The sequence below is a fragment of the Limulus polyphemus genome, unplaced genomic scaffold, assembly GCF_000517525.1.
Source record: "Limulus polyphemus unplaced genomic scaffold, Limulus_polyphemus-2.1.2 Scaffold3684, whole genome shotgun sequence".
NCBI classification, from domain to species: domain Eukaryota; kingdom Metazoa; phylum Arthropoda; class Merostomata; order Xiphosura; family Limulidae; genus Limulus; species Limulus polyphemus.
This window is the reverse complement of record NW_013669294.1, coordinates 92,441-104,428: the sequence shown is the minus strand read 5'-3', so window position 1 is coordinate 104,428 and position 11,988 is coordinate 92,441. Positions and strand designations below refer to the sequence as shown.

Genomic DNA, 11,988 nt, shown 5'->3' with positions numbered 1-11,988 from the left:
TTTATAATATCTTTTATGTATATTTTTTCATGTACTATTTATTTATTTTTTTTAAATCAAGGGTCATTCTCACAAAATTGTTCTTATATGAGGTTGATTTAAAGTTCGCTAATGCTAAGAGCCGAGTGCGGCCTGGTGTTTAGCGCACAAGAAATGGTGATCGGATGGCCCAAGGTTCGAGCCGGCGATAGTCCGCTGAACACGCTCCGTTGTGTGAGAGGCATTATCGCTATTCGATTAAGAATAGCCGCGTGAGCGGCGGGTGCTGTTGAATGGTTTTACCATCCCTCTGCTCAATAGTTTTAAATTAATGACGATTATTCTTAAATTTTTAATCTCTGACCTAATCGTTTTATCCAACGTGTAGCAGAAGGGCAACTGCAGTTATCGAAACCAGATTTTTAGCACAGACTTTTCGCTGAGCTACTGGGAGAGGGGGGGGGGTAGATGGGCTGGAGAGATCTACAGAGAGTTAGTATTTATCTAATGTGTGTAGCAAGTATAAGAGCAATTATGCTAAGACATGGTGAAATAGGGTAATTATCTTTAAAAAACCATGGTGAAATAGGGTAAATATTTTTAAAAAATCATGGTAAAATAGGGTAAATATCTTTAAAAAAATCAATTGTTTATTAATAGGAAGTAAAGGGAACAAGCTAATTCACTGAAGCGTTTATAAAAACTGTCTTTAAAATAGTACATAGTTTAATACCGACGTGATGGGGACATCGAAAGCCTCAAACAATAGCAAAGTTGAGCTGCTAGAGCCATTGTAATGCACCCCAGGAAACCGTGCCTTCTGTGTACGATACTGTTCTCGTTGGCAAACTTCCTTTCTGATTTATGACCTCTCATTTTACTGTCTTAAAAAAGAAGTAAAACATCTAAAGTGACTGGAAGAAAAATATTTTACATGCCACTTTCTCACGGGTTAAGGTCTCGTTAGAATAACGTTTACAAGTTTAACCTCTTAGCTACCACTACTGTTGCATTTCGTTGCGGATTATCTTTCTTCATGCTGGGATATTGTTTTAACAAGCAAGATGTAAAATCTTTGTTGTGTGACAGACAACAGAAATACGTAGCGTGACATTTATGTTTGTTGAATGATACGAAGCATTTATAAGAACAAAAATCTTACATTGTAAGGAAATATATATATGCATACATACATGATATTTGACATTTCGTATGACTCCTGTTTGATTTTGTTGGCATTGAAGACATTCCAGTTTCTGTGCTAAGACCAAGCAAAGGAACCCGACGCTTTATCTTCTTCACAAAGCCAATGGCCGTACGTGGCCTAGAGTGCCGCGATGCACTTTCTCTATGAGGGTGCGTTATGCGTGTGGAAGTCAATCCTATTAAATGTTACAAAGCCGGATAAAACCTTTGTGGAAGAGGGATATCCAAGGCTCACTCCGTGATGCCACTGAACAAGCTTCACACTTTCAGTTAAGGGTGTGTTCTACGTGTGAAAAGCAATACTTTAAATGCTTCAAAATCGGACATAGCCGTCCGTTCTGGTTAGTAGTTCAGAATTAGCAATTACCTGAAGGATTACTGTTGTGGCGGTTTAAAACCCATTATATGATAACTTCTACCAGAAGAGCTGCTAAAAATTTTAAAATCATAATTTTAATTAATAATAAATCTAATCAAAAAACACCTTAGGTGTGTAAAAAGGATTCAGTGTGCGGCTTAAAGGAATGAAATCAAAATTGGCGGTCAAACTGGTAGCTACACTTATAGCATTGATAAGAATTTTACAGCAAATATTAATTCATTAGTTAACGAGGCCGCGTATTTTATTTTACCCACTATCAAGCCCAAAGTTGAACAGAAAATGCGGCCTGGCTAACTAATGAATGACTATTTCCTGTAAAATTCGCATCAATGCTATAAGTGTAGATACCAATTTGGTCGCCGATTTTGGTTTCATTCCTTTAAGTCGAACGCTCAATCCTTTTTTTGGCCGCACCTTGTTTTCACACCTCAGGTGTTTTTGATTAGAATTCTTGACTTTTTGTCAATACACACCAGTAAACCACACCAAGTAAGAAAGTGACACTCGATAGTAACCAACATTAGCTTTAGGATCGCAACCCTATTATTCGAAACAGACCTATACTTTACAGAACCAACCAAATTCTTTAAAACAGAGGGTGGTAATTTTTCCTCTCTAAAACAATGTTAATAGCTTCATTTATACTAACGCTATGAAATTTAGATTAACTGTTTCTTGTCATCGCCCCCTCCATACAATCGGTACAGCCGTATCAAGCATCATTATTTATACTAATTGCTTAAGCTAATATCACGTGACGCTAAACGCTCTTTAATTAGAATAATCTCATAAAATTGCGTAAATTTGTGCTGAAAAGTTGGCAATAAATAATCAATAATAACGGTCCACCCATGTGATTCTTTTGAAAACTTGAGCTAGAAACTGCTAATCTAATTTGCTTGGCCTAACCAGTACTCGTGTATCTGCACGTGCTTTTACCCTATAATTTTGCAGCTCTAAATAAGCCGTCTTTAATCTGAATGACAAAAACTAAATACGGTTCATTTTTACTCTTAGGTGAAGCTGTAGTAAAAATGTTAGACCGATAGTTCACTTTATTTTTTGTGTAGGCATGCGCAAAAATTGTCGATAAATTTGAGCTGTTTTTGTCAAATAACTTTGCAAGTGTGTCTTATATTTACACCAAAAGAGACTTCTAATTGTAGCTTGTAAAGGTTTATCAGTGTACCAAATTTGAAAAAAAAAATCCATGAAAACTAAGTATATTTTTTCTATCAAATAAAGTTTCGATACTTTCGGTGCGAAGAGAAAAAAATGGAGAAATTCAATCAAATGTATGTTGGTATGTGATGTTAGCTTAACTTTCATACGTGAGAAACTTGCACCTGATAGGCGAAATGACTCGTCAGTATGAGGTTTAAAAAGTAGATTGTTAATGCCAATCTTTGGCATTTAAGCATACAAAATATTGTTTGATTTATTACTTAATTTACTATGTTACAGGGAAGTTTTACAAGTTTCTATAATAGTAATTTATAGTTTAAACATTATCAACCCTTTTTCAATCAAGTGTGGTTTCATGCACTTCCATACTTGACCTTTTGAAACATATAATATGACCTTAGTGTAGAAAAACAATAACAAAAACCCCCTCATTTAGTGTCATTACACAATTAATATTAATTAAAACTACGTGTCAATTTTAGAAACTAGTGAAATACTTTCTTTTCTTACACGTTGTGGGCTGGAATGGCCTAGTGGTTAGGGCACCTGACTCGCAATTTACGGGTTCGAATCTCGTCCCCGAGCATGCTCGCCCTTCCAGCCTTGGAGGCATTATTATGTGAGGGTCAATCCCAATTCGTTGGTAATGAGTAGCCCAAGAATTAACCGTGGGTGGTATTGACTAGCTGCCTTTCCTCTAGTCTATCACTTCTAACTTAGTGACGGCTAGCGCAGATAGTCCTCGTGTAGCTTTGCGCGAAATTCAAACCAAATAATTTTATTTTGACTTCTAACTCCAGTTTAAAACGAGATTGCAAAACGTTAAAGAAAACAAAACATGTCTTGAGTACTTTAATAGTCATACACTGTGAAAAATGTAACATTTTTTACACGTTTGCACGTTACACTTTTCGTAAGTTCAAAAGTATTAATTGATGCATACCGTTAGTGTTACTGCTGGCATGCAAACCCATAGCCAATATCTGCATCAGGATATAAGATGTTTTTTGTAATTATGCACAAAGCTACAGAATGGGCTATCTGTGCTCAGCCCACCACGGGTATCGAAACCCGGTTTCTAGCGCTGTAAGCCCGCAGACATACCGCTGTGCACCTGGGGGGGGGCGGATATAAGATGAAAGCTCTCTAAAATTTTAAGAAAACTTAAAATGTTGAAATAATTTTGAAATCCGATTCTTTTTATTTATGTGAATATTACATGTTACATGTTCTCTAAATATTAACATTAACATTAAATATTTAAGCATAAAGCTACACAATGGGCTATCTGTGCTCTGTCCACCGAGAGTATCAAAACTCAGTTTTTAGCTATATAAGCTGTTAGACTTACTGCAAAGCCACTGGAGATGGGTGCACTAGAATTGTTTGTTTTTGAATTTAGCGCAAAGCTACACGAGGGCTATCTGCGCTAGCCGTCCCTAATTTAGCAGTGTAAGACTAGAGGGAAGGCAGCTAATCATCACCACCTACTCTTTACCAAAGAATAGTGGGATTGACCGTAACATTATAACGCCATCACGGCTAAAAGGGCGAGCATGTTTGGTGTGACAGGGATTCGAACCCGCGACCCTCAGATTGCGAGTCGAGTGCCTTAACCACCTGGCCGTGCACTAGAATACCTGTTTAATAATATAACGTAAACATATTGGTAACATTTCGCGCCATTTTCTATTTTTCCTTAGTAATTCTTTTTTCAACCTAGACACATCATTTTACATAGAACGCTGTGGAAAGCATAGGATTTATATGTCTCATATACATTTCAAAGTATTTCCGTGTAATGAATAATATTAACTCCACTGTTTCCACGAGAAACTTTCATACTGATTAAGATTAAGGAGGGAGACATATTGTACTTTCTAAGTTTCTTTCTTCCTTTTTCCAACAATTACAAATGTGCTGGTTCGGCATGGCCAGGTGGTTAGGGCGCTCAACTCACAATCTCAGGGTCCTGGGTTCGAATCCCCGTCCCACCAAACATGCTCGCCCTTTCAGCCGTGGGGGCGTTATAATGTGACGATCAGTTCCGCTATTCCTTGGTAAATGAGTAGCACAATAGTTGCCTTCCCTCTATTCTATCATTGCTCAGTTAGGGACAGCTAACGCATATAGCTCTCGTGTAGCTTTTCGCGAACTTACAAACAAACAAACAAATGTGCTAAACTCCTTTATTTCTGAGCCGACAGTCTTGAAATGCGTAGGACATATACCTTAATTCAATACGTCTGAAAATCGGTTTCTTTTTTTTATTACCCCCAGTGGCACAGCGGTATGTCTGCGGACTTACAACGCTAGAATCATGGTTTCGATACCCGTTGTGGGCAGAACACAGATAGCCCATTGTGTAGCTTTGTGCTTAATTACAAAAACAAACTTTTTTATTATTTAGGCCCTAGTTGCGATTTTAGGGGTCAAAGGTCGAACATTACAAAAAAATTGGGGTTTTTTGGCCTGCTCTTTCTTTATATTATCAATTCAAATGAGACTTTGCACAAAGATACCTTACGTTAACTGCCACAGACTGAAGCAGACAGATGAGAGATTTGTGCCTTTCTTCCAATTTTTGAAGGTGTCAAAGGCTAAAAGTTTCACAAAGTTAGGGCTTTTAGCCTGTCGCTTCTTTACATTTTTACCAATCTAAATGAGATTTTGCACAAAGATACCTTGCTACATCCTCCTAAGACTGGAGCAGACACATAGGAGATTTGTGTCTTTTTAAATTATTTTACAGGAGTTAAAAGTTTAAAAAAATCGCAATATATCTCTTAGAACTCATGAGTGAAATCAAAGAAGAATAAGTTATAATATGTTAACCACACTTTATCTGACCATCCAGTGTTGATGAGGCCTTTCGCCCAATACCAGGGTTCATCAGACTGGTTGGAATATGAAATAAATACTATTGGTCTAGGCTCTGAACCTAAAAACGTTGCATATGTAAACATTACATCATAGATAGTTCTTTGATTCACACAGTGCTTACAGTTCCATGTCGAAAAACATGCCTTATTTGCCCAAAAATTACCTGTAACGTTTTAGTCATTGTGAATATATCTACTTACACAGAAACTGACTCTTCTATACGTTATAAGGTTACAATATGCTCCAACACATCTTTCCCACAAAGATGACTCAAGTTGTTAAGTTGTCTGACCCTCTGAATAATGTTGTTTATATACGTTATAAGGTCACAATATGCTCCAACACGTCTTTCCCACAAAAATGACTCAAGTTGTTAAGTTGTCTGACCCTCTGAATAATGTTGTTTATTGTAGTTTATTCTCAAATACCTTGTCCTGAATACAATTCTTCAAACCTGTAATCTGAGAATCCTATGGAATAAGGTAAATGGCAGGATGTGGGGGGGGGGGGGTATTAATGGCCTTTCACATTTTGATTGACGTATTTATGTTCTTTTTTTTTCTCTCCAGAAAATAAGGATATAACTATGTGATATTCTCTCTCTCTAGATGTCACATACAGTTTGAACGTTGGCGATCACGGTTCTCCATAGGTTCCTGTCTTTTGTACGTTTTAAAGTCTCATTCACACTGACATTTGTTTATGCTACTGATGTAGTTTAACCTTGGTCTCTCTCGACTTTTTTTACCTCTATTCTTCTAGTAATTACCAAATTTTCAAGTTCTTCCTTTCTCATTATGTGTCCTAGGAAACTCAGTTGTCTTTCTCTGTGATGGTTATGATTAGCTTCCTCTGTATGTGATATTAATTAATAAAATTTATAGATAGAGCCGAAAATTGTTTTACTGATACTTTTAACGTAATACAAATGGTTTCACCAAGAGATGTTTATGTATGTTTGTCTGTATTAGTTGTTATTCTTCGTTAGCAGGACCTTACATACCTATTCCATTTTTGTGTTCGAGTGATGATGAAATCTTACTAATGAGTCAGACAAAAGTTGGCGGTAGGTGCTGTTAACTAGCTGCTTTCTCTCTAATCTATAAGTTCAAAATAAGGACAGCTATGTTCAAACGAGCCTTGTATAGCTTAGCCAGATACGACACTAAACAATACATTAACATCAACCTGACTATGTGTTTGTTTGTTTGTTTCAGAATTTCGTGCTAAACTGTCTGGCCCATTAGTATGATTTCATCATCACTTTTATAGCGATACCCACGATCCCAAAGGGTGGAACGCGTGTTTTACAACAGCGGATCGCGAACCAAGAATCCATGGATCTGCATTCCAGGCACGCTAACCACTGGACCTCCGCTGGCTTATGATTATGTAAATAATCACGTTACTTAATGATGATTTCAGTGACCTGGAGAGAGAGTAAGATAACACCACATCTTGAAGGCTAACACTTCCTCGGTTGGCTGCACCTGTTCTGGTGTTGCTGCTTTCTGTTCTAAATGTAAGTTTTGGTGTCACGGTTATGACACCCAAGTAATAATCACTCCCAGAGATAAAACGTGCAAACTTTTTTTTTACTAACATGCACAATCGCATACAGGAACCCATAAGAGTCTTTGAAAGGTAGTATAAAACTATATATATAAACAATACATGTTTAGTGAAGACAACAAACAACTTCAAATAAATACAGGTTACAAAACTGATATTATAGTAACCGAAAAGAATATTAAACAACAATAGAACAGAACGGTGCACGGTGAAGCGTACTAAAAGTATTGTTGAACGTTGCTGATCGTAAAAGTAAGTGTTAAGAAATGTTTAGAAAACAATAATAATACTTTTATAGGAACCAGATATTGTATCTGTTAAATGAAAGGCCGTTTAGATTCAATCAAAAGATATTCCTTCACGTAAATTTCCTGTCATGAAAGTTTATCACAAATCGTTTGCTGTCTTCATTGAAAATGTTTTTATCCTTCACTGAAAACTTTAAAAAATAATATAAACAACACACACACACACACATACATATACTCAGTTTAAATGAACATCTCTGTGAGAATGCAACTGTAAAAAAGTTTTCACCGTACTCCACGCGTCGTATATCTATCTATATGGTTACACGTACAGCTTAAAAGTCGTAATAACCTGCAAAAGCCATACATTTGAAATGAAAAAACAAAGTGAGCAATATTTTCAATACATTTTTTTTTCAATGCTGTAATGTTATATAATACAATCTAGCCTTATAATTGTTCTTAATCAAGCATTTTAAAATCTAAAACATTTTGAGTATGAAAATATTGGTTGACTAGTATTTTTTACCACTGTTATTCGCCTTGTTTCGATAACGTAACGTTAAATAGTACAACACAGAGGTAACGCAGCTAAATGTTACCTTTCCTAAACTCTAAATGTACACTTTAGGAGTAAAAGTGCCACGATTACTTTGTGCACTGAACGCAAGTTTTCTTTTAAATGTTATAAGAAACGAGTTTTTAAAGTTTTATACGACGATATCTTAACTTTCGATTGATACGAAATCTTATTAAAAATATATATGTATATACAAAAAAATCACTTGAGTCTTTATTAGGTTTGTAAACATGGCAGTTTGGATGCTGGCAGGCAATCCAATGAACTTTTTAAATCTCTATCAAACTATAAGGCCTAGAAAAATAGGACTTTTAAAATATAAAGACTAGTATCAGCGATTAAATTGTGTTTTTCTGTTTCTTAGGCTATTTAACAAAGATCGTGACTCCTTCGCGTTTTTTCTTCTTCTTAGAGGAACTGTCAGAGTTCTTAGGTAGGCTTAATAAAACGAGTAATTCTAAGCAGTTAATTTAAAAACGTATATTTCTTTCCTAAGTTCAACAGAGCGGAACGCAGCTGGTTACCGCTGCTGGAGTCCGCTGGCACACACTCCTTCTTCATGCTTCACCAACAAGGACATGCGAGAGAAGGTCTTGTTACATGCCTTACACCTGTATTTCTTGACGTCCGAGTGTGTCTGGAGGTGAGCCCGCAGGTTGGACCGATCAGCAAAAGCTCGGGTGCAGTGCGGACAGGAGAAAGGTTTCTCTCCAGTATGGGTCCGGATGTGACCTTGAAGTAACCAGGGCCGGGAGAAGGCTTTGCCACATAACGTACATGTACACGGGAGGGTGTGAGTCCTGATGTGCATCTTGAGAGCCCCAAGGGAGACGTAGACCTTGTCGCAGTGCTTACAGCTAAAGGATTTTTTAGTAGTTGACTCACAATGGAACTGCCGATGTTTGGACAGTCCACTGAGGGTGGAGTAGCTTTTATCACATTCCAAACACTGATATCGAGAATTTGCTGTAAGCGTTTTACTAATTGTTGCTGTGCTGTCTCGACTGCTTTCCTCTTCTGATTCAGGACTAGGAGGAGCTGTCAAAAGTGACTCCTGGTGGCTATATGGAATCCACGTCGTTGATAACTCGCTTTTGCTAGGTGCCACTGCTTGAATAGGAAATGATTTTATGGGTGAAAATAGCTCTTTTGTAGAAACCGGTGAACCCAAAATCGGCTTGTCAGTTGATCTGGCCAAACCATTACAGGAAGTGGGTGGTGACCGTGGTGGAGACATCGGTATCTGAGGCTGTTCCATGTACCCGAAGCTGTAAGTGGTGTCAGAGTGGAAATGCTGGTAATGAGAAACGGGGGTTTGTGTGCAAGATGATTCTTCTGGTCGACTAACCACTGTTTCGGCAGAGGATGCAGAAAAAGCGAACACATTTGGATCTCGCCGATGTTGTAAGGGTTCTTCTACTGATTGAGGTTGGTATTCAATTTTTGAGCCAGACACTCTTGTCTTTTTAGTCAAATCAAAGGGAACCAGGTCATCTAAAAAAAAGACAGTACAAATTCGGTTACACATGTAAACAGTTTGAGGTCAAGGCATTTTGATTGCAGATAATATATATATATAGATTCAATGGGGACTCTTTGGTTGAATGAAGTATGAGCGTATATATTATTGTCCGTATTTATATTTTGTATTTATGACAAACTTACAAAGGTTATCTCCCTACGTCATTAATCTTGTACTATTGACCAGAGGGAAAGCAGTCGGTCAGCAGCATCCTACCACTCATCATTCACTCTAAAGGATTGACTGTCTCTCTTATAACGCAATCACATGCTAAAGTGTATGGAAAGTTTTTGATTTTGCACGGATTCGAATCCAGCTCGCTAGCTCCGAAATATAGAGTTCTACCACAGGGCCAACCCGCGCCCATATCATTATCAGTTTTAAAAAAATACCAAAACGGATCAGTACCTTCAATTAGGAATTTGAACAGTGCGATTCATTGACTTTGTTATCTGCTATGTATACGATAACATACTTTTTGAAATCTTTCCTTTAACTTATTTAGATTTAATTCATGCTGAAACAAGGCTATAGCCCCCTGACGACATACATGTCATGTAAAATCCTGTGGATACCAAGAGTTTTATTACCTGTATTTGACACCCCACTGATTAGGTTTTTGTCACACCCACTATAAGTTTTCCTCACGTTTACCCTATGAGTATTTCCATCACTAAAACTACTTTTCTAATCTTATCTTTGCACAGCCACAGATAAAGAACTAATGAAAACGTCGTTACAGCGCTGCCTATCAAGACTCTGCCACCACTGCTAAATATCAACTGGCAACAAAGCTGTTGCAGATACGAAATGGCTCAAATACCTGAGATCTTAGAGATTGCCCAAATTATTTGAAATATGTGAAGATTTTTATATACACTGCAATAACTGCACTAGTGGCTTCTGTTGATAATGTGCAATATATATTTTTTGTATTTTTATATAATTTGAATTAAAAGTCAAACTACATAATGGACAAAATGTGCTCTTCCTACTGTGAGGAATCGAACACCGAAATTTAGCGTTGTAAGTTCGGAGGATTACTGCTGGCCCACTGGGGGGGGGGTGAAATTAAAACAATGATAGAATAAACCATTTGTTAAAAAGTATTTGATGTCTGGCAAACAAAACTATTGTAATTATTTTGAATTAAAAATCAACACATTAATCACGATTTTGCTTGGAATCTTATGAGTTTTATAATTTATTTCTGTAATATTAAAATAGTTTAACAAATTATATACTTCAGAGATGTAAAAAAAAAGTGTGTTTGTAAAGGAGTTGTGTGAAATTCTCGAAACTTATCAGACATTTCATTTTTCATCTCTTATCGAGTTACTAATGTTAATAGAACAAAGTGAGAAGAATGGGTGGTTATATGAAAGATAATACAGTATCTAATGATGAACAACAAATTCAAGTTGTTCATTGGATGTTTTGTTAGGTTTTCTTTCATACTTCAGATAATTTGTCCAGTAGAAATAATACAAGAACAAAAAATATAACTCAAGTAAATAACTACAGTTATTGAATTATTTAGAAGACACAGTCCTCCCCTCCAAAAAACAAACAAACAAAACTACAACAACATACAAAACAGATAATTAGAAAAATATGAAAACAAAATATATTCAGCAGAAGTAAAGTTATTATTTGAAGCAGGAAGATCCTGCTTAATCAGGGGACAGTGATATTGTCTTTATTTACTGTCGAATTTACTGAAGATGCGATTGAAAACATTCTAAAACGCTCAAGAAGCATACTTCTGTGATCGTACTGTTCATCATCATTATATTAAAATTTTCGTTTTACAAAACTGTTGTCGCAATAAGAAGTGCGTGGAAAATTTAAATTTTCACGATTACATACCTGAGTAGAGAGATAATGGAGATGCTAGGCTAATAACGATGTCATTATCCATATCTGTCCAAGATCTCTTGATAGGAAGGTTAGCTTTATAATTTTGATGTTTCTTGATTAAGAACGAACGAGGCATTATGGGACGTAAGTTTTTGGCACCAGAGAGTTTCGGTGTGTTATGGCACAGACAAGTTCAACAAGTAGTTAGCTTCACACGATCGTATGTTAACTCTATAGTACGTTTTACAACACGACTGCTCGCAACGAATCGCTAACAATGATCTTTCTCGGACGAGTTTATTCTAAAGTGAAGAACTCAATGGTTTTCAAGCAACTTCTCTTCTTTTCCGCTCTTTGCAAAGGTGCAGGTGTACGTCGAATAAACCAATCACAAGAAATCCTCGAATGTTGGGTATTTCGAGAACCCACCAATCAGATAACGCCGCTAAGCTAGTGTTTGCTTCTCCTGCCAGCTGGACCATGAGTTAAGGAACGGGAGGGAGGGGGGATAGTGGGAAACAGGTGCACGATATAGGAGGGTTTAGTCCTGTCTAAGAACTCCGTTCTTGCA

At 36.9% G+C, this 11,988-nt stretch overlaps 1 protein-coding gene across 1 annotated transcript; it reads right to left on the bottom strand.

Moving 5' to 3' along the window:
- Positions 1-8,463: 8,463 nt before the first annotated feature.
- LOC106469851 (protein snail homolog Sna-like) lies at positions 8,464-11,666 on the bottom strand. The gene is made up of 2 exons (XM_013930365.2): positions 11,427-11,666; positions 8,464-9,529 (listed from the first exon to the last, which is right to left on the bottom strand). Exons 1-2 carry the CDS (start codon positions 11,551-11,553, stop codon positions 8,556-8,558), a joined length of 1,101 nt encoding a protein of 366 aa, XP_013785819.1. The 5' UTR covers positions 11,554-11,666; the 3' UTR covers positions 8,464-8,555.
- Positions 11,667-11,988: the final 322 nt, after the last annotated feature.

Coding starts and splice junctions, on each gene's coding strand:
- LOC106469851 (XM_013930365.2), bottom strand. CDS start 11,553: ATGCCTCGTTCGTTCTTAATCAAGAAACATCAAAATTATAAAGCTAAC. Junction 9,530..11,426: donor TCCATTATCTCTCTACTCAG/GTATGTAATCGT, acceptor TCTTTTTTTTAG/ATGACCTGGTTCCCTTTGAT.